This window comes from Macrosteles quadrilineatus, unplaced genomic scaffold, assembly GCF_028750875.1.
Source record: "Macrosteles quadrilineatus isolate MER2022 unplaced genomic scaffold, UCM_ALF_1.0 Scaffold_3__2_contigs__length_128488019, whole genome shotgun sequence".
NCBI classification, from domain to species: domain Eukaryota; kingdom Metazoa; phylum Arthropoda; class Insecta; order Hemiptera; family Cicadellidae; genus Macrosteles; species Macrosteles quadrilineatus.
The window spans coordinates 9,790,726-9,814,336 of NW_026542596.1; the positions used below are offsets into that span (position 1 = coordinate 9,790,726).

At 35.0% G+C, this 23,611-nt stretch overlaps 1 protein-coding gene across 1 annotated transcript; it reads right to left on the reverse strand.

The window, feature by feature from the left end:
- Positions 1 to 17,986: 17,986 nt before the first annotated feature.
- Positions 17,987 to 22,183, reverse strand: LOC128988551 (uncharacterized). Its single transcript, XM_054409935.1, has 4 exons — positions 21,929 to 22,183; positions 20,651 to 20,812; positions 19,875 to 19,982; positions 17,987 to 18,202 (listed from the first exon to the last, which is right to left on the reverse strand). The coding sequence occupies exons 1-4, from the start codon at positions 22,181 to 22,183 to the stop codon at positions 17,987 to 17,989; spliced, it is 741 nt and encodes a 246-aa protein (XP_054265910.1).
- Positions 22,184 to 23,611: the final 1,428 nt, after the last annotated feature.

The following is a 23,611-nucleotide window of genomic DNA, read 5'->3' on the forward strand; positions in this document are numbered from 1 at the left end:
TCCCGATCCGTTACGAAACAGAACCTATACTTTCAACTACTTTTAAAAAGTCTCTCCGAAATCGGTAGGTATTACAATCAGATCCCAGAAGTGAAGGGGTGTTAAAACGACAGCTGAGAAGACTTTTGACTGGAGCCGCCTCGTACAAAGCTGCTTAAGCCGATTACACCCGACAAATGACGAAGGCTTACGAAGCTCGCTTTAACTTATAGTCTCTTGGGCATTTTTTGACAGACACTTAATTTGGCTTATAATGAATTAGCAAGTTTCAGACTTATAGGTTTAATCCAATTGTAATACAGGTGTTGGGAAGTTGGATTTCAGCAACGGATTGAAATATATACACATACTGGTTTTATACATGTTGGTTAAACAGTTAGATTCCTCAAAAAGAGTTTTAATGTAAATATTTTTATCTTGAATACTTACTGAAGGTGATGAGCTGTGAAGCTTTCGCTTTATAAACTGTAACTCATTAAACTGGGAAAGTTTTCTTTGCACCATTCTACTCATATAATTCATGTGAATTTTGTCTAAAAAGGTGTTCTTACAGTTTTAGATCAATATAAACTCACTACACTTATCGGTATTAAAGGAATCTTCTGAAGACAAAATATTTCAGAAGCTTCCCAGGTTTATGAAAAGTAGTTCACTTTTACTTTAAAAACTGTATCGACCTTTCATCTAAAAACAAAAACGTACAAGGTTTTGACCAAAATAAGACTTTAAATCAACCCTACTTTATTACTCACCTGACAATCTGATAGGCTCTGGCTCTGGTCATAGTTCTCTGATAGTTGTAGACTGAATTCAGTTTTACTTGATCTTTGGGCTTTAACAGAATTGCACTGACAAAATATAACTGCTGATTCAATTCAGTAATACACCTACCCAGAACATCTCATTACATTATAATCAAACAACACGTCCAAATATAGCTGATAAAACGTACTCATGATACGTTTACCTTTTAACATAGTGCTTAAGTGACGATATCCTGAATATTACAGTTATAAGTCTAAAGAATGGAGAAAACTCTCTTATTATTTTAGGACGGCCCATGAAGCTGTACTCCGAATTGTAATCCTGAGGTGGATAGGACTCACACGAAAAAAAACAATGAATGAAATACGAACCATTTAGAATAATGTTACACAAGACAGGAAATCCAAACCACACAAAACGAAAGCAAACACAAATCAAACATCAAATCCCACATTTATCAGTGGATAATCTTCATCTCCGGACGAGGGATGAAATGATCCACAACATGAATGGGATCACCACAACAAGGAAGATCTAGAAAGGGAAGAAGGAAGTCGAAAGATGCCCCAAAATACAAGAGATGTGATGTTTGCACCGGTGTAATGGACTTCTGGGGTGTCGGTTGACAAATGTGGGGTAGTAGACCACCCCTGACCCTGTCCGCACTGGCTGATATATGTGGGCTTTGAGAGGCCGCACATATAGCTACACAGGTGGCTCTGGAGACTGGACGTGGGAAAGGAATCACCTGGGACACTGACCGGGAGAAAGTGTACAGATGTAGAAACGGGGTTGGTTGGGCAAATTGTATCAAGATCATGGATACAAAATGGAAAATCCAGGTTAAGAGGTATCATATTGAAGAATATTGGATGAATAAGTGAAGAAAGTCAGTAATGTCAGTCTTGGTCTCTTAGGAGAAGAATGATACGTTAAAAAGGGTTGTTTTGGTATAGTGTCTCAAGATCATAAAATGAAAAGGATGAATACAGATTAAGTGGATTTTGTGAACGACTACCACTATTATAGGAAGAGTTATGGAAGCTGAAAAAGTCAGAGATTAATGATTGAAGTGTAAATTATTATAGGTGAAGGCTACGTTGACTTCTGGATGACTAAGGGTAGTGTAGATTTGTCAAGGGTACAAAATAGAATCCTGTAAAAATACTGCAGTGTAAAGGTAAAGGTCAAAGTGTCCTGAGATTATGAAACAAAGGAAAAATACAAAATCTGGGAAGTTTGATAAGACTATCAGCAAAGTCTATGAATAGTATCGGAAGCTGAAAAAAAATCATGGATGAAGGTTTGAAGTGTTTTAAATTATAGCAATCTTGCCTTCTTGTAGAAAATGGTAAGAGAAATATGAATCTTTCTAAAATTTCCCGAAAGAACTTTCCTATTTTCATCCAGATCATTGTTTGAAATTACTATCTATTCATCCACCAAGCAAAAAAAATACAAAAAAACAAACAAAAAAAAACCAAAAAGAAAAGAAAAATGAAGAGAAAAAAAGAAAAGAAAAGAAAAGAAAAAGAAAAAGAAAAAGAAAAAGAAGAAGAAAATAAAAGAAGGAGAAGAGAAAGAAGAAAGAAAAGAAGAAAGAAAGAAAGAGGGTGGTTGTTTGTTGAAAGAGTACCAAACAATCTATGAGAATAGTGACAATGGATTGTGCATATTGTATTTAATAGATTCTTTCGATGTCGACCTCGTGAATATTTTATACAAAAGATTTTTTCCATACTTAACCTGTTATGAAAAACTACACGTCAATGATCTTACTGAAAATCTTCAGCAGACAATCATGTCATGACTCCACGAACAACTGCAATCGGGAACGGACAGTATTGTTATCATGATCTGCCAGGGGTTCGAGTAGGTGGTGCATATGTCAACTTTAATGACCAGATCTGTTACCGCTGGTTTATCAGGTATTGTTTTGTCTTGTGGCCTCCCATTTGTCACTTCAGTAATTGAAACTGCTCTCCCTAAGGCGTCTTCTCCAACTCTCAGTTGTAGAATAAATTACTGCCAGTTAAGAGATTAAATTATTGTATTAATGGCGAGTCTATGATTTCCTATTCCATTTGTTTAGTTTTATGTTGCTGTAAGTTGAGTGGTTATGAGTTTGAATGGTGTTAATCGTCAAGATGATTTAACGTTCTAGACCTTCGACGTTTTTTAAAGTAAACATAGTTAATGTTTACTGTATAGTTATTGACACTGACAGTCTTAGGATGAAAAAGTATTCGTTTCTGTGTAGTTTTTGTATTTTTGGGAGTTTATTTGTCATAAATTTTATGATGGTGTTGTTGGATAGAGTTTGGCTTTATTTTATGGGTTTCGTGGTTAAATAGAATTTAATGTATCAACTAAAATTTCTAAAGTAGTTGGCTGTAACAATTCATTAGAAAGTCTTTCACCTGCTCTTAATAATGTGCATTCTTCCTTAGAAGTTAAATAGGAGTACTGTATTACTTATTTGAAATTAGTATCAAAACTTATTATTATGGAAAACGCATTCTTTTAATTACTTTTCACACGTTATCACAGTATCTACACGAATGAATTCAAGAAACTAGATTTACAGAAAATTTATATAGATCTGTGATATTATTTTCGAAATAATTGTACTCAATTTGAGTACCAGTTAATATTACTGAAATATGCTGAATTTTCAATCAGTCTAAATATATAATAAAGTGTTTAATTGGATGCTTGGTCCAGTCAAAAATAAAGTGTAACAGAATGAGTAACACAAAACCATCAGGGTACTTTCCTATTATAAGGAGGCCACCCTTAAAAAGCGCGTTGTGGCGGTTATGTTAAGTTGGGTTATCATAATTCTTTATGACTCATCTGGTACCGTTTGATTTATAACGAAACGAGGAAAGTCCTACAAACATATTTATGATTACCCAACCTAACATAACCGTTACAGCGCTCTGTAAAATAAGGGGCCTCCGTATTACGAAAGTACCTACCTATATCAGAATCGAAGCTATTTCCCTTATCAAAATCAGTGGACCAAGAAAAAAAATTGGTTGCCGTTGTTCTCAAATGCGACTGATTCCTTTCTTGAAGCAGAAAGGGTTCTTTTGTCCTAAGTCACGCAAATATAAATTAAAATGTATTTTATAGTGCTTAAGCCTAAAGAAATGTCACAAGTCTTCATACATCAAATTAAACCCCAGAAGACTCCCACGGACCTTTCCCAATATTTATCCTTGCAAATTACCAACAGCTCGAAGACTGAGTTTTCGCTCCGGGTTGCCCGGAGAGAGAAGAAATTGATGCACCTCATTAGTCTAACTAAATTAAATTCGGACCCCAGTGGGGGGGGGGGGAGGGGGGGGGGAGACCACCAGCACTCGTGGGCACAATTTGTAACCAGACAAATCTGTGACGTCATGCCGGTCGTTCTTTGCGCCTACAGCTAACAAGGTTTAGAGGCTGTCAAAACACACTGAGTGATAGGGTAGGAGTTGAGTATGATCGGTTCATTTTTAAATCGTTCGTTAAACTCCACAAAGGAATTATGTATAGTTACCTTTGACTGTAGACATACTACCGCGAAGTTGAAATGTCCTTCTTAAAGCGGTAGCGCAGTAAAGAATTCAAAGAGCATAGTTTATTTATCCCCAAGTGTTGCTGTGAAAATTTATTATTTTGCCGAACAGACCAGAATATCCTTCAAACATCTATCGTGTTTTCTGCTACGTCGTCAAGATATTTGTATCATGGTCGGTCATGGTCCCACAAAGTTATAGACTAGAGGTTGCACGTCGTGTCGTCGGACTCCTGTAGAGGTCTAGGTTGTACCATGGTCGTCTTCACCTGTAGCTACAGGATAAATGTTGTATGTAAGTCGTGTCGTCATACACCTGCAGTGGTCGTGGTCGCATCATGGTCGTAGTTCCTTCTAGCTACAGGATAAAGGTCGTATGTAAGTCTTGTCAACATACACTTGTAGTTGTCGTGGTTGTACCATGGTCGTCTTCACCTGTAGCTACAGGATAAAGGCAGTATGTAAGTCGTGTCGTCATACACCTGTAGTGGTCGTGGTCGTACCATGGTCGTAGTCCCGCGTAGCCACAGGCTAGAGGTTGTATGTTAGTCGTGTCGTCATACACCTGTAGTGGTCGTGGTCGTACCATGGTCGTAGTCCCGCGTAGCCACAGGCTAGAGGTTGTATGTAAGTCGTGTTGTCATACACCTGTAGTGGTCGTGGTCGTACCATGGTCGTAGTCTCGCGTAGCCACAGGCTAGAGGTTGTATGTAAGTCGTGTCGTCATACACCTGTAGTGGTAGTAGTTGTACCATGGTCGTAGTCCTGCGTAGCCACAGGCTAGAGGTTGTACCATGGTTGTGTCGTGTCAACATACACCTGTAGTGGTCGTGGTCGTACCATGGTCGTAGTCCCGCGTAGCCACAGGCTAGAGGTTGTATGTAAGTCGTGTCGTCATACACTTGTAGTGGTTGTGGTTGTACCATGGTTGTAGTCCCGCGTAGCCACAGGCTAGAGGTTGTATGTAAGTCGTGTCGTCATACACTTGTAGTGGTTGTGGTTGTACCATGGTTGTAGTCCCGCGTAGCCACAGGCTAGAGGTTGTATGTAAGTCGTGTCGTCATACACCTGTAGTGGTCGAGGTTGCACCATGGTCGTAGTCCTGCGTAGCCACAGGCTAGAGGTTGTATCTAAGTCGTGTCGTCATACACCTGCAGTGGTCGAGGTTGTACCATGGTTGTGTCGTGTCGTCATACACCTGTAGTGGTCGTGGTTGTACCATGGTCGTAGTCCCGCGTAGCCACAGGCTAGAGGTTGTATGTAAGTCGTGTCGTCATACACCTGTAGTGGTCGTAGTTGTAACATGGTCGTAGTCCTGCGTAGCCACAGGCTAGAGGTTGTATCTAAGTCGTGTCGTCATACACCTGTAGTGGTCGAGGTTGCACCATGGTCGTAGTCCTGCGTAGCCACAGGCTAGAGGTTGTATGTAAGTCGTGTCGTCATACACTTGTAGTGGTCGAGGTTGCACCATGGTCGTAGTCCTGCGTAGCCACAGGCTAGAGGTTGTATCTAAGTCCTGTCGTCATACACCTGCAGTGGTCGAGGTTGTACCATGGTTGTGTCGTGTCGTCATACACCTGTAGTGGTCGTGGTTGTACCATGGTCGTAGTCCCGCGTAGCCACAGGCTAGAGGTTGTATGTAAGTCGTGTCGTCATACACCTGTAGTGTGGTTGTACCATGGTCGTAGTCCCGCGTAGCCACAGGCTAGAGGTTGTATGTAAGTCGTGTCGTCATACACCTGTAGTGGTCGTGGTTGTACCATGGTCGTAGTCCCGCGTAGCCACAGGCTAGAGGTTGAAGGTCGCGGCGGCTCTTTGAAGTCTCAGTGGACAAACGCGTTGACTTTTTGTCGCGTTTGCCGCGCGCCGCCAAGTGATTTATCGAATAAACGCGTTTTTTCGCGCTCATTCATACTTGTGGTTTACAAGTCCCCGGGTGGTCCGAGACTTACCTCTGATTTAATGATCTGATAAACATTTCGCCCCTCGGTATTTATAAGGAATCCAATAAGCCGGATTATACCTAATGACTCGCTATCTAGGAATTACGTCTGTCTGTCAAGTGTGTTAGAGGCTACCGCTTGTCTCAGTTGATTTGAATGAAGTAGTAGTCTGTGATCTGAATATTTAGAAAGTGGAAAAGATACACATTTCAAGCAAAAAGCAATACACTAGGTGAATAAAAGTTCTGGATCGATTTCAAAGGGTGAATTCTCCAATAAAAAACATTTTCCTAAACTTCCCAGGTCCTCGTCTATTCTTCTTGTTGTGTAAGTAGTATATAGCTCATCAGCTTGCTGAATAGGGTGTTCCTACTATTTTTCGTAATAACCTTGGTAAGTTTGGCTAGATTATAATGTTAATATTTAGCCATTATTGTGTGAAGAGGCAATAGAGTTTTCAATTAAGTTGATCTGGAAGAGCTTCGCTTCGCTTTGCACAAATAACGAAACCTTTCAATTCAGGATTGATGAATTGATGATATTTTGTTGATATTATTAATTAACCTGTAACAATTAAATCAGGCATCAAAAGCTATTTCATCAATTCCATCTGAATATCTTTCTGACACCTACTGCACTAATCCTCAATTCCGATCATTGTATTGGTCTTTCAGGTAGCTAAAAAAGTTGATTTTATGACCTCTTAAAAATTTTAGACTAATATTTATAAATAATTTATATAATTAATTATTAAAAATCACATTCTTATAATAATTAGTAGGATGTTTTATGAAGAACAAACTATTAACAAAATAGTAGTACATATTTGTGCTTTGAAATGGATATACATTTAAAATACATACTTTCTACAAACAAATTATGAAAATCCAATCATCTACAGGGATTTACATACTACGAATTTATAAGTGTATAGAATATGTTATTCTATGATCAATAGCATCATAATGGGGAAATAAAATAACAAATATGTTAATAATACATTTTTAACCGAGCCAACCACCTGTTTGATAAAATAAAGTAAATATCCCGCCGCTGCAAACCTGCAGACTAAGTGAATTTCCATTTGCCTGTTTGGATTTAAACTAAAATGTCTCCTTACAAATACCATATTTATTCAATATTTAAATAACATTAAATAACGAGTAGGCCTACTTAGGTTTGCTGCAACAGGGAGGGTAAAAAGGTGATTTTTTTTAAATATTAATAGTGTAGTATGAAATGAATGCATTTTCCAAATATGATCAAAATATTTTCATAAACAAGCAAACTAGAACAGTTTACTTATTCTCCATAAGAACAACATGGGAATTTTAAATTTACAGATTTTTGGAATTTTCTTCGTAACCATTAGGTGCATAATAACGCTTCAATATGGTAAATTATATGTTTTTTTCAGCTCTACAAAATGGTTTGGAAATAAATTGCAAAATTTTATGTTTTTTGGGTCAAAAATGGGAAAACCCAATTTTTACCCAATAAACCCCCCATAAACCTCTTTTCCCATTGTCCGATCATGCTGATTCGCAAACTCGTTTGAATAAACGTAGGTTTACACGTTTGTACCAAATTTCATCAAAATCGGATGATTTTTGTTTGACTTATCGTGCTAACGGACACACACACACACACACACACACACACACACACACACACACACACACACACACACACATATATATATATATATATGAATTTGAACGGATGGTGTTCTTGGCCTCTAGGGACCTCAAAATAAAAAAGTAAATCGGTTCCAGGTCCAGGTCTTACAATGAGTACTACGGTAATAGCTTATTCCCTGAAATTCGCTAAAATAAGTTAAACAATTCAAATACCGCATCTATACAATCCAACCTTTAGCGAATTTCCCTATAGGGAAGTTGCTAGTACCGTAGGTCTCATGGTAAGACCTGGGCCCGGGACCGATTTACTTTTTTATTTTGATGTCCCCAGAGGCCAAAACACTATTAGTTAAAATTTTTAAATATGTCCGTGAACGCAATAACTTGAGTAATGTTTGTCCGTTGTTGATGAAATTTGGCTTTAAGGTGTAGGGCAGGATAAACTTAAATGAGTTCCAATCCAGTATGATTGGAGACTATGGGAACGGGGTTTTACGTTGGGTTTTATGGGATGAAAATAGGGTTTTGACCCTTAAAAAAAACCCAATTTCTATTAGTACCATTTTTTAGAGCTTAAAAAAGATTCAATTTAGTATATTTAAAGGGTTTTTATGGTTATTAGTCACAGAAAAATTCCATAAATCGTAAATTTAAAATTACCACGCTATTCTTAAATGGAGAATAAGTAAACTGTTGTAGTTTGCTTGTTTACGGATATATTTTGACCAAACTTGGCAAATTAACACATTTTTTACTAAGCTATTGAGATTCTACTAAAAACACACACTTTATTAGTTTCTCTGTAGAAGAAAACCTAGGTACTTGTTAAAAATTATGTTATCAAAGAAATTTAATTGAAAATCCAATCGGGCAAATGGAAAATCGTTTAGTCAGCAGTTTTGCTGTGGCGGGAGTATTTACTGCTACCGTAGAAACAAAAAGCAAAAACAAAAAATATTGCCGTAGCATAATATAGTAACTATGAAAACTTGAGATACAAACCCTGGGGTGTGTTAAGATCGGGAATAAGTAAAACACTAGCTGATCTGCTGTCTAAAAATGTTAGGCTGGATTTCTTTTTTATTCTAGAGAAAAAAACTTACTTCTTATTAAGTCAAATCAAATCAAATCAAATCAAAACATCCTTATTCATTATGTACAAAATGTACATGAATAGTGGCAATTCCTAAGAATACCAACATAAAAATAATATAAATAAATAAGCCGTACAACACTCATCGGAAAAAGTCATTGAGCTTATAGCAACACTTGTTACATAAAAACTTAAATAAACTTTTTTTAAATGACCTGAGGGAAGATGCAGACTTAATGCAATCAGGCAGGTTGTTATAAAATTTAATACCAGAGTAGTGGGGCGAAAGTTCAAAGGTAGAAGATTTGTGTTTGGGATATGTAAGGCAGTCCTTGTGTCTTGTGTCATAATTGTGGTTGTCTGAACTAACAGAAAATTTAGAGATGTTTTGTTTCATAAAAATTAGTAAATTATAGATGTAAAGGCTAGGAAAAGTGAGAATGTTATTGATTTTAAATATATCTTCACATGAATATCTACTTTTGAGAGAATAATTTATTCTAATGATTCGTTTTTGCAATTTAAATACCTTTTTCTTTTTGTCAGAATTACCCCAAAAAATGATTCCATAATTAAGAATAGGATAAACATACCCATATTACACCATCATAAGAGTGGAGACATCTACTGATCTAGATAAAATAAGAATTTAAAAATATGCTTTGTTCAACTTTTTTATAACTTCTGCAACGTGAGTTTTCCAGGTTAATTTATTGTCTAAAGTTATCCCTAAAAATTTGGTACATTCAGAAAAACAGCATGGTAGAGTGGTGTTATCATATTGGAAATTTTGATTGTGGTATTTTTTTTTTAAGTTGATTAAAAGTGACTTAGAGTGATTCAATAATAGCCCATTAGCTTGAAACCAAATTTCTAGCTTATAGAATTCTTTTTTTATCAGTTGTGGAAACCTTGATTTGTCAGGATGGGTAAATATTGCAGAAGCGTAGTCAGCAAACATTACTAATTTGGAATCTAAGGCCATAGGCAAGTCATTTATATAAATCAAAAAGAGCAAGGGTCCAAGAATAGAGTGTCATATTGGAAATTTTGATTGTGGTATTTTTTTTTTAAGTTGATTAAAAGTGACTTAGAGTGATTCAATAATAGCCCATTAGCTTGAAACCAAATTTCTAGCTTATAGAATTCTTTTTTTATCAGTTGTGGAAACCTTGATTTGTCAGGATGGGTAAATATTGCAGAAGCGTAGTCAGCAAACATTACTAATTTGGAATCTAAGGCCATAGGCAAGTCATTTATATAAATCAAAAAGAGCAAGGGTCCAAGAATAGAGTGTCATAGTAAATTTCTTAAATTTCCTAGGCAACCGTATCCTACAGTGTATAAGTAGTGCTGATGCATAATATTGTAATTATATGATTTAATTTGAAAAGATATACTTATTTAATAAAAGTGTACACCTTCTTATGTTAAAGCACCTATTTATTTGTTGTAGTCAATAGATAAACTTATTTTCCATACGAATCTGACAACATGCCGCAGTGTAAAATATTTTTTTTTGTTATTGTTGATGGATACATAACATCTATATTTTCCCCCAATTCTTCAATTTTGATCAAGCCTCTTTATATGTAGCTTATTATATAAATTACAAAACTATTTAAATTCACATTCAACTACTCGTACCTCTATCAAATTTTCCCAATTAAAATAAAACAACGTCAAAAAACCTTACAAACAGCTGGTAGTTGCATCGGCCAGCTGTTTTAATTAATTAATACAAAATTGTAAGTGTCAAAGGTCTGTAAGGGTTAGCCCTTTGGAATTAAGCCTGTGGGGAAGAATCCTTAGGGGATTTGTTCATACCAATATTTTTCGGGGAATCAGCACAGTTGTGCGTCATTTTGAAATACCATAAGGCTATATTTTTATTTGGTTAGTGGCCTTAAAACGACGAGCACAAGTATGATAAATATTTTCAAACTTGACAAAAAAACAATTTTCTAAAAGTTCACGGTGTTTGGATTTGTAAATGCATTTTACTTTATAAAAATCTATTTAAAGTTGTATTATAGTTTATACTTAAGCTGTTTTTTTAAGGAGTGTTAAGTGATTATATTATCTTTCTTGTGGGTAAGGGCGTATGCCATGTGGAATATTGTTTAACAGGAACTCGTTTTCTAAAAAAACACGTAGTTTTAACTATCTAAATGAGGACTCTCGGACATACAGCAAAACAAAACTACCTGTGTGTAATTAGTAACTAATTTATATTTGTCCTTTACTTGATTGTTGAAAATAAAATCTTTTCATAAAATGTAGAAATTAATTTACTCATACAGTTATTATATTTTTGTATTTTTTGTTTTTTGTATTGCAAGAATTTAAAGAGAACTTTTGAAAATGTATTTTATGAGTTATTATTTTGATACTATGCGCGTAATATAAAAATGGAGATGAAATATACTTTTACTCGTGGTTTGAGTGGTTTTCAAAATTTTGTCCAATACAGACTCCACTTGAAAACATTTCAACATCGTTCTTCAGACCAAAATAGCTTTATCTCCAAAAACATTCTCAACTTTCGCTGCTCATGAAGAAGAAATATATACCTTTCATCTTAAATGTTTGTACGAGGTGTGTATAAGTTCGGCTTAGCTTTTCTGTGTAGTTTTACTTCCAAAAGTTTGTAATAGTAGTTTACGCAACGATTGCGTTAAGTTGGTCTTTACGACACGAATAGAAAATTTAAATTGAAATTTAAATTTAAACTCGCCAAGGCTCGGGCCTTAAAAACTTCTACGAGTGTCGTAAAGACTATTAACGCGAGTTTAGTACACTACTTTACCTACGACTGTTTTTTAATTAGTAACAATCTGGTTTACTAACAATCACTACTCATAACTTTTTAGAGAGCTTATGTTTTCGTTTATTGCCATTGCCACTGAAAGTGATGCAACGACTTATTGTATAATCAGCTGATTTCATGTAATTACGTGTTTATAAAACTTCGTTAAATAATACGTTACATTTCAGGGAATATGTTCTGCTAGCAGCATTCTTACCATAAATATTAGGTACAATTAGGGAAATATTGCATATTTTTACCAACAAGTGGTTAAGAGGTTTTCAAAATAAACCAGAAGCACATTTTCATTTATCAATTTAACTTTATTTTGTTTCGTCCATTTAATAAATTGCTGGAATGTAATTTCTTACCTTTGTTTCGATTTTGGTGGCAAAATATTAGCACAAACGGTTTGTGCTATCATTTCCATGTCGTCAACTTCACATTCACCAACTGAAATTTTTAAATCAGTTTAATCCACCTTCCTTTAACTTCCACCAACTTAAGTTAAGATTACGCGAGAATCATCAGGAATAAGTCGGATCAACAATTAAAATTGCCAACTGATCAGCTGATCAGCTGTTTGTTGACATTCGAAGTATTACAACTGTACTTCTTTTCTCTCAATCCTTGAACCTCATTGGTCCGTTACCCGTGTTGTTATGAGAAAACCTATGCTGTTATGAAATGAAACTATGCTGTTATAAAAGTAATTAGCTGTTAAGTGAAACTTTTCAATTCTATGAACTGAAATGGATACTTTAAAAAACGGTCGTAGGTAAACTCTTTTACGCGTGTTTTCACTGTGACATATTTCTATTTCTGAACAATAAAGTTGTATTGAAAAACCGTCTAAACTTATAAACTCTCGTAATACACTATTTAGGCCTATATTTATTTTAACATTTAAGAGTACTGTATGTTTCCTGTTCCATTTATTAACTGCCAAATATTAATGTCGATTTAGTGATATTTTCGTTCCATTAAATGGTTGTTAATAAACAGTTTGAAATGTAAAATATTTTGGAAAAAATCTTGTTTACATATTCTAACTGAAGTTTTTTTTTCAAGCAAAAGTAATTGTAAATATACTGTAGTAATTTTAATGAATTCCGTCAGCACAACTAATTGAAAACTTCGTACTCTATTTGAAAACTTAGATACGATTAAAAACATAGTCTTATAGACATAGTACTACCAAAACACGATAAAATTGTAAATTTTTCTAAAACTATTGTATCACACAGTAAATAGCGAGATATGCCTTACTATCTATTCTGTGCTAGTGTAAACACTCAAAGTATTGTTTGAATCAATTTTAATGTATCATAAAGATCAACTTTTTAAAAGTGTGGGGCTGGATAAAATTTTGTTAAACTAACTTTTAAGATATCAGGATTTCTAACCATCTACATAATCACTTGATCAATGGCGAGGGAAAAAACGAAACCCGTTAGAACTTATCCACTAATACATCGGGTCCGTCCTCTGATTGCTTAAGGATTTAATTTAAGATGTTTAAAAAGGGTGTCTAAAATTTGGTGGTTTTATCCTAGGTTTCCTACAAAATGACTTTTTTATTTTCAATTCTTATCATTTCATCATCAGTTATATGAACCGTATTGGAAATACCAGAATGAACAAGTTCTAAGCTAAACAAGTTTTTTGTGCCACAGTCTAAAATCTATATTACAACGCTACATGGGACTTTGTGAACAATAAGGCTTTTTTGTTTTAATATTTAACCCCACATATTATATACCAAATTGTTCTGCTAGTTGTGTAGATGTGTAAACTGACCTTACATTTTTGAAATAAATAAGTCCCTTGGGCTCTGCCCTAGTGGCTTTAAAAGCTACCATGTTATCCATATGAAGAAAATATTTATTTACATTATGATCAGTTAGACAATTTAGTTGTTGTTAATATTTTAGCTGCAATTTAAGAAAACGCGTGCTACACCATTTACTGACTTGGTTGAAATGAAATAATTACTATTTGAATTTCGTTTGTAAATATTACAATAGAAAAAAAAGCTAGAAAGCCTGGAGATTTGATATACTAAAAATAAAATTGATTTAACACTGTGCTGCATTTCTTGATCAATCGTTGAAAGAGAAATTTGCAAACTAAGGAAAAATAGGAAAGTCATAATAATATTTTTTATTTGATTTTATTATGGACAGCCAACTTGCTACTAAGTAACCTTTAAAAGGTAAAATAGAGTGTTGCATCATTCGTTATGCTTTGGAGACAAGTTTTAAGCCCCATTAAAATGCCCAATTTGCTCACGGATCCTATGAATAGAATACATAAACTAATTCAAAAAACATGAAATTTAAAATACATAATACGCCTTAATTAATTTCAATAATGCATATAGAATTGGTTCTGTTACAAGGAGAATAATGGAATAGTTCCTTATTTCGTCGCTAGAATGCGTAAACTGTCGAGCTGACAATGTCGGTAAAGTAGATTAATTCAACTTATATTGTACAGTATAACCAATGTTTATTGGTTATAGGAGGGGACCCTTGCGCAAATTGGGCAATGTAATAGGGTTTAAAATTCGTCTTCAAGACATATCGAATGTCTACTTTTACCACAGACAATAGAATAACTCAATAGAGGTATCATATTGTATGCAGTCATGCCTTTAAAAGATTATTTAATAGCTGAAAAAATAACACTTGTAATTTTCAACAATTAAACAACGTCTATTGTAAGTATATAACTAAAAAAAATATATTATTTACGATCTCAATCATGTTTTAATTACCAAAAAAGCATAACGTTCATTTTCATAAACTGGCATGTCCCCTGTTTGCAATAGGGCTATTGTAAATATCATTTGTGAAACTACAAGTAATTTACATTAAACATGTTTATAAAGAAAGTTAATCAGCAATCCTGGTCCTTTTAAGGACGACAGTTTTTTAAAGTAGCCATTTCAGTTCAGTTCTTAGAATTGAGAAGTTTCACTTAACAGCTGTTTACTTTCATAACAGCATAGTTTCATTTCATATCGGCATAGTTTTTCTCATATCAACACAGGTAACGGACCAATGAGGTTCAAGCATTGAGAGAAAAGAAGTAACATTGTAATGCTTCGAACGTCAACTAATCAGCTGATCAGCTGATCAGTTGACAATTTAATTGTTGATCTGACTTGTTCCTGTTGATACTCGAGTATTCTTAACCTAAGTTGGTGGATTTTAAAGGAAGTTAGATTAAACTGACTTAAAAATGTCAGTTAGTGAAAGTGAAGTTGACGAGATGGAAATGAGAGCACAAACTGTTTATAGTGTTCTATAATATTCGCTGTTGAGATATAACTGTAAATTAACTGTTTCACTATAAGCATTCAGTTGTAAAAAAAATTCAATTTTTCCCTAATTGTACCTGATACAGTATTTATGGTAAGAACGCTGCTAGCAGAACCTATTTCCTGAAAAAAGGTATCGTATTATTTAAGGAAGTTTTATAAACACGTAATTACATGAAATCAGCTGATTATACAATAAATCGTTGCATCACTTTCAGTGGCACTGACAATAAACGAAAACATAACCCCTCTAAGAAGTTATGAGTAGTGATTGTTAGTAATTAAAAACCAGATTGTTAGAAATAAAAAAAACTGTCGTAGGTAAAGTAGTGTACGCAACTCGCGTTAATAGTCTTTAAGGCTCATGCCTTAAAAACTTCTACGAGTGTCGTAAAGACTAACTTAACGCAATCGTTGCGTAAACTGTTTTGATACTGTGTTGTAGGCCTACTATATATAGATCTGTGGAAATCTAGGTGTGTAAGACAATGTTTAATACTGCCCAACAACTGTTGGGTATGGCGGTCCTTGACCCTCTTGGCTGAATATTTCACAACTACCGATCACTTAAACCTTTATAAAAAAAATAATGTCTTCCATTTCATTCTTACGGCTTTTTGGTGTTTTAATAAGACAGTAACAGAGGTAACTTACACCAGCTTATATTTTTGTTGAAATTTCATATATCCCATTACACCTTAATAACTCGTTGGAGTTATAAAATGCATCCGTATTCGTATTGTGGTCTTGGCTAAAAATAGTAGAAAATTAATAAGACATTTCATATTTATTGAAGGTCAAACGGAGTCCTACAAATTTAAAATCGCCAGGGAAGATGTATTGGAAAATACGGATTACCCACTAAAGGAAATATTAACAAAAGCGTCCTTTCCAAACAAGGGAACTCTATTAACAATATCTCTGAAACCAGATTGTATGTCGCAGTGGAGGAGAGGGGGGGGGGGAGGTGAAAAGTGGGAAGGTTAAATGAGGTTATAATGGACAATAACTAATTAATTTCCGGCTTTAACAGATTACTGCACCATTCGGACGCTTTACATTTGAAATATGTGTAGATCCTTTGATTATTGATAGAACAGGAGAAATTACTATTCATATTTTAACTTTGAAACCAATTTAGAAATTTCCAATTTTTTTAGTACTTAAAAACAGTTCAATCAAGCATCCGAATGAGTTTTCTGCTATCGATTATTAATTGTTTGCACTGACTGTTACGCCACGACAAACTAAAATATACACTTTTTGTCAACTATAGCATCTACCATATCACAAGCTATCCATTGTATCATAAACTACGAGACTTAATGGAATGTTAAAAGAGGCTCGTTTTGTGAAGTGTGAATCATTTAACTATGGTTATTTAAACAACAAATTGGCTACTTGTGCTCCATCCAGATAAAATATATTACAATTTACTCTATCTGCTCAAAATGGGGTGTGTATCTAAATACATTACTATATTCAATAACAATTGATGTTTTAACATCAATGAATAAGAATAGGTTTACAAGAACGTGACTGGAAATTATTAGGTGACAAGTTTGGTTTGCCGGTAGACTTTGCGCAAGGTCAGGTCGAGGTCCAGCTGATGAGCGTTGTGAGTGCGTTGAGAGATAACTGGAGGGCGGAATGTATTGGCAGAGCGCGTACATCGGCATTTCACTCTCAATTTATAGATTTGGACTTCAATCTTGGCGATAGAACTTTTCTCTCCGATAATAGGGATATCGTCACAATTTCATGGATTATGAAATGTAGAGGGGAGATGTTAGATTTAAATTATAAACCCTGGGTAGTTGATAAAAATTATTTTTGTTCCTTGTGTAACCTGCATGAAAATGAAACTGTTTTTCACTTTGTGGCAAGGTGTCCCGTGTTTAAAGACCTTAGAAAATGTTATTTACAAAAATTAACTATTGATTATCATGAGTTTTTATCTTATCTAAATGGGAGGGATTGGCGAGGTTTGGGTAACTTTATTAAAATAGCCTGGGTCCGTAGGAGGGAGCTAATAAATGAATTTAATTTTTAAAAATCCTAACTTGATGGGAATATTCTGTTCTAAAGGTATTCGAGTCGAGGGTAATCTTTTGAACGACAGGTGACAATAAGCATACATGAATTAAGCAGTTTAAAACATTATATACTAGGCTATTTGATGATGAATCTCAACAATCATATACTCTGTTTTTTTCCTTTCATTTTATTAGAGCAGTATTTTATGTTTCAGCATTCATGATACTTTTTATCTCAAAGATTTATTATTTAACTGTTTACTGTAAAAGGAAATTCTTGGTTTAACTCTAAAAACTGTATGTTAGAATATATCTGTATGTTTGTATGTGTGTATGTATGTATTTACAGTATAGCCTAGTATGATGTGTAGGTATGTGTATTAGTATGTGTAGGCAATAGATTAGAATCCTTGGTGCAGTTCAAAAAATTGGAATGAATGTAAATTAGTTTAAATTTTATTTTAGCTTTTAAGTGAGTGCTTTTATGTTTATTATTTTTTATATTAGTGCAGTGTTGATTTTATTTAGATAGTGGAAGTGGACTTTGCCAACCAGACAGACGGTCAAATGACTATTGTCTTTTGTGCATAAAAATAATACAATCTGTAAATTTGTAAACGATTCAGAAAAATAAAGCACTTATCTATCTAAATACATTACTATATTCAATAACAATTGATGTTTTAACATCAATGAATAAGAATAGGTTTACAAGAACGTGTGTTTGTTAATTATTTTTTTTTAACACACGTTCTAATTCGTGAAACAAATTGTATTACATAGAACTGCAACATAAATACTTCCACACTATTAGTGATAGACCGAAATAGCCATGGTAAGGTCGCTGGTTCTAGATGGTACACAGGATACGGAGGTTCTCGTGCAGGACCTGGAAGAGGGATCGAACCTTTGGCCCTCAGGACAGTAGTGGATGACAAACGTGGAAGGACGAGAGCAGGAGTAATACTTTGTGCTGTCCGAATGGTAAGGTATCTTCTCACCAGTGTAGCTGCAGACAGGCAAACACTGAAACATCAAGCACGTAAATGTGGTTGGTCAGTATTAAAATTAGAGCTTGTAAAAATGTTGCACTAGCAGCTTTTTGATGAGTTACATGAGAAAATCAAGTTTGAACCTCTTACGGAAGGATACGGTTCAAGAACCTTAATCCTGTTATATTTCAGACCCCTAATAAGGTTATATATTCAATGCTATAAGTGAGTCGGCTACGCATCCTCTCACATCAAATTAATTCTATATAGTTAATTTTAGGCCTATTACTATTCTAAACAGTTATTTTGTGTTGGGGATCTCAGGCTGGACGTAGAGAGAAGGACGATGATTAAGTCTAGACAATCAAAATTATAATATAAACTAGCTGACCCGGCGAACTTCGTATCGCCTAAGTTATAGGTTTCCCCTAAGACAGACCGATGGAAAACCCGGCAGACGTTGTCTGTAGTCTTGCCTTTGACTATTTTTAATTTAAGTACCGTTACGTTTAATTTTCAAGATGATCTCGTTCGCATCGCTCAACCACGTCCTGGTTGAAGTTCGTTCGCTACGCTCACTCACCTTTGGGTTGGAGCTCGTTCGCTACGCTCACTCACCTTTAGGTTGGAGCTCGTTCGCTGCGCTCACTTGCCTTCAGGTTAGATGTTCGCATCGCTCAATCACGTCCTGGTTGAAGTTCGTTCGCTACGCTCACTCACCTTTGGGTTGGAGCTCGTTCGCTACGCTCACTCACCTTTAGGTTGGAGCTCGTTCGCTGCGCTCACTTGCCTTCAGGTTAGCTCGTTCGCTACGCTAACTCGCTTCCAGGTTGAAGTTCGTTCGCTACGCTCACTCACCTTTTGGTTGCAAATTAGCTGTTGTCATAAATGTAAAAGAAATAATAGTGCTGCACCCTGTTGGTAATCCTTGTAACTTTAATGCTATTGAACATCATAGAACAGAACCAACTTGTTTAATTGAAACAGCTGTTAAGATTCATTAATTCCATTTCTCATAAGGTTAACATGGGAAACTCCAGAGCCACTGGGGCGGAGCCCTTTTAAGAATTTCGAAACGGGAAATAGTTTACTTCCTATTCGCATACCTACAGAATTTACACACCAAATTTCATAACGATCGGTGAAGTCGTTCCGGAGGAGTTTGCAGACAAACACTGTGACACGAGAATTTTATATATTAGATTAGTAAAATGACAAAAAAGCTAACTACTATACAAACATCATCACCAAAAATCCAATTGTAAACCAAAATCTTACACAATGTTTCCCTAATAATAACTCACTTCTCTACTTTAAGTTTATTTTTAACGATTATCAGATTACATTATCTAATGGATTATTAGAAGAGCGCGGGGATCCGGTTCTTGAGGCCACGGGTTCAAATCCCACAAATAACTAATAAATTTAGCTAAGTGATAATGTCTGGACGCTGTATGTCTAGCCTGAAGTAAACGGTAAAACGAAAGGAGAACGTACAACATTTCTGTTATTAAAAGCATTCTCGTATTAAGTTCCACTTTAGGCAATTGGGACAAAATGTGTTACTAAAATAAAATTTTAAACAACTTAGTTTTTTAAATAAAGCCCAAGCAAACACGAGAATCAACGTGCATTTCGAGGTATATTTTCCCGTGTTATGAATTATATGCTTGGAGAAAGTATATAAAATTAAAAGTAATAGTTACCTGTTGTAGTTCCTCGTGCATTTTATTGTCTGGAGGACAAATATCCATGAACAATGGCTTGTCGTTGAGACAAAACGCATAAGTGGACGCATTGAGGGGGTAAGGCACCTGTGTAGAGGAATTGTATTAATACATTTACTACTTTGAATAAAAAGAAAATCGTGACGTATAATAGAAAAGTATGATGATGTGACTAAGCTAGGTATGTACAATGATAGTGTATGATTTTCATCGGTAAGGAGTGGGTTGTACAATTTTTTACGTTATTTAACGTCTAGAATGCCAAAATAGGGTGAAATTTATCTATGGCTTGGTGCGGGACTACTACCCATAAAGCCTTAGTTCACATCCTTTCGTTTAAGGTTTACTAGGGAAAGAGTTCTCTGACAAGCTTTATTTGCATCATTTAAAACATATTAAACTCACACAGTACGATGATTAATTAATTTATCAATGCTTTGATGTCAACATTATTTAAGCCGAAGAAGGATTAAGCTCTATAATAGGCTCTAAACCCACTAACATGTCACGATTATGCCATGTTCGATTTGTATAAACCTAACATTTAAACTAGATGAAAAAAAATAAAAAAATAAGTAATTTAATGTACAGAACCATCAAACAAAATACCCTCCTGGTCCTGCCAGCACTCTGATTGAGTACTATACTTACACAGCTATAAATAAAATCCCAATTATAAAAGTGCCTTTTAAAAATGAGGCATCTTCACTTACAATGAATTGGCGTGATTATGAATTAAAACTAATTAGTCCCACCTTTATTCCAGATTTTCCTTTGCAGTTGATGGTATTGCAGGAAGTAGACCCGCAATGAGTCCCATTAAAATACGTCCCACTGGGACACTGGAAGCTATGGGACGTCCCATTGTAGCATACGTGGTAGGCCTTACAGTCTAGGGGGTCGGGAAACACTCCGTCCTAATGGAAATATAGAAACATACATTATAAGATACCTATTAGATTTCCATAAGGTTCATACATCAAAATGCGTATTGTAAAGCGAAGATGATTGGAGAATTATGAGATGACATCTATGTAATATGTGTACTATCTATGATCAGCCAGTTATTTATAAAGGGACACAACAGTAACATAGGCCTAATTTTGAGAGATTGTCACGATTAGTAAAATTACTGTTGATGAATTTCTGGGATCTGTAATTTAATCCTGTTATCAGATTAGGAAGTGACTAAAACGTTACAAGACTTCAGTAAAACACACAGCATATTGGAATCGATTTTGAATAGGTATACAGAATAAAAGAAAAAAACAGTTTTCAAAAACAACGTAGTGGACATTTGTTTTTTATCAACCGTGATTAAACATGACCACAATAATCCGTAAACCTACATAAACTTACTGTCACAAAAAATTTAAGTCAGAAAAAGAATAACAGAATTAATAAAACTCAACATTAAACAAACTATTTAGACCTAAAGTTTGGCAAAGTATAATAAATTTAAAATAAACACTTGTCTTCTTTTGAAAAACTTCACCTCCAACCGTGATACAATGTGAGATTTTCAAAATAAAAACGAAACAGCCAGGTGAGGTTTAAACTAGCAACACTGGCTGTTTGGTGCTCGCTGGTTTGTATACGCATAGACCAGCTGTTGCACTGTTATTGTTTTGGTAGAACGCTTTGACGTCGGAAATGTGTTACATTGTCGTCTGTCATTGTAGGCCTAATACCTTACACAAAAAGAATTTAATTCTTTTTGTCTATGCTTATACTCGCCTGGATGCTCAAAAGTCATTATAGATGTCTAACCCACATTCTTAAATATACAAAAAATCCTTTCCTTTGAAGAATAACAGTTCTAATAACACTGTGATTGATATCTAAAAAGTTGGTCTCCAGCATAAGGTGAATTCCGAACCAACTGTTTAAGGCACGGTTTACGGATTGGAGCCATCAGTGATTTGAATTATATATAACCACTTCATTCTGGTCTTACGGGTCATTCTAGATCCACACCAAACACTCCATGTTCTACAGTATACTCTACTGTACTATAAGTTTTAAGGACTCACCTGCATACAGGGGAAGATTCCAACATTGGCACACTCGTGAGTAAAGTTAGCACTGCAGAACCCTCTAGGATCACAGAAAGGGGTGGAACCACCGCAATTGAGTCTAAACACCTCCTGGTACCTCCCTTGACTTCGGCGGCAGATCCTCACTTGGGAGCAGCTCGCACAGGAGTACTCCGAGGCACAGAGGTCTTCTGAGAGAACTGAGTCAGGTTGGGTCTTTAACACAACGTTGTAGATAAGAGGACTGGCCATTGAAGAAAAAGTGGTTAGAAAAGTAATTTGTCTAAGGAAAAAGTGAAAGACTACTTGAAACATTCATCGTGTAAGTAGATGAGGGCATATAACGGCATATAACATTGTCAGGGCTACGCCACGAAGGTCTAAAAACCAATGAAGACTAAACGAAAGGGTTTACCAAAGAGTTCAAAGAGAGGGGTGGATTTGAAATACATCACTGAAGGCCAAGAGGTTACAGCATTAGCTTCCAGAGAGTGAGCAAATAAACCGCTCTTTTAGATTATGAAGGGATTCCCATTGAAAAGACTTGAGAGTGGTTAAAAACTTACACTAAGAAGATGTAGAAAAGTCTAAAATGACGTTGTATTGTAAAGGGGAGAGTTTGTTAGCTAGACAAAGAGACGGTGGGCAATGTCATAGTTAGTGCCTAGAGTGGTTAGGGTTAAAAAAAAAACATTGGAGGCTAAAAAAGAAGAGTTATAGCTAAGAGTAGTTAAATAGCTGAGTAGAGTGGGTATAAAATACTACAAAGACTAAAAGAGGAAGTTTCCTAGCAAGGACATAAGAAAATAAACGATGACTTACGTCAGATATTGTGTTGTGAGAGGATTTAGTTTTTTCATAGTATGATTAATTGTTGTTTTAGGGAATTTAATAATTAAAATATTGTTATGTTATTTAGTAAAATGAAAAGAAGAAAATGACTTACGTTAGATTTTGTGTTTTCATTGTAACATACATTAGTATTTGTAATTGTTCGAAGATGCCTCGAAGAGATCACGCAACCAATGAAAATAATAGGGATATGATGAGACATATTAATTTTCACTCTTATCAACTATATATATAAAATATATCACGGATTTTGAAGTCACGAAATGACGCAGGTTGCTAGTAGACAAAGAAAATAATTTTCTAGCTGGACAAATATAAAGTGGGTATGAAAATCATTATAAAGTAAAGGCCAGAGTTTCCTAGATAGGACGTAGTGAGCGTGGGCTTAAAATAATCTTTATAGGCCTAGAAGGGAGTTTCCTAACAAGGAAAAATATAAGAAGGTTTTAAATATTTATAAGCTGATGAGAATACAAAGTTGTTGCATGTTTGAGTTCTTGGCGGGCACGGATTGAAATGGTGACTACAATTACAGATAAAATATGTACAAAATATCAATCATGTGGTATAATTTCAAGACTCCAATAGTAGATTGGTGTGACCCTTTCTAGCAGATTAGAATGAACTTTAATACTATACGTAATCTTTTAGCTGTATTAGCCGTCGATAATATGTTATTATTCATATAATTATAAGGAACGAGCTGTTGACTTGTCCTACGTACGGGAGTTATGTCAATATTTCTAATTCTAATCCAAGTGAAGTTTAAGCGATTAAACATTTATTGTAAAAAAAGCTGCCAAGATGAATTAAAACATGTAAACATTG

Bases quoted from the DNA above. Each gene is read 5' to 3' on its own strand.
- LOC128988551 (XM_054409935.1), bottom strand. From the start codon at position 22,183: ATGGCCAGTCCTCTTATCTACAACGTTGTGTTAAAGACCCAACCTGAC. The intron at 20,813-21,928 runs GTGAGTCCTTAA...TATTTCCATTAG, and splicing joins GAATCTTCCCCTGTATGCAG to GACGGAGTGTTTCCCGACCC. The intron at 19,983-20,650 runs GTGGGACTAATT...TCCTCTACACAG, and splicing joins AAGGAAAATCTGGAATAAAG to GTGCCTTACCCCCTCAATGC.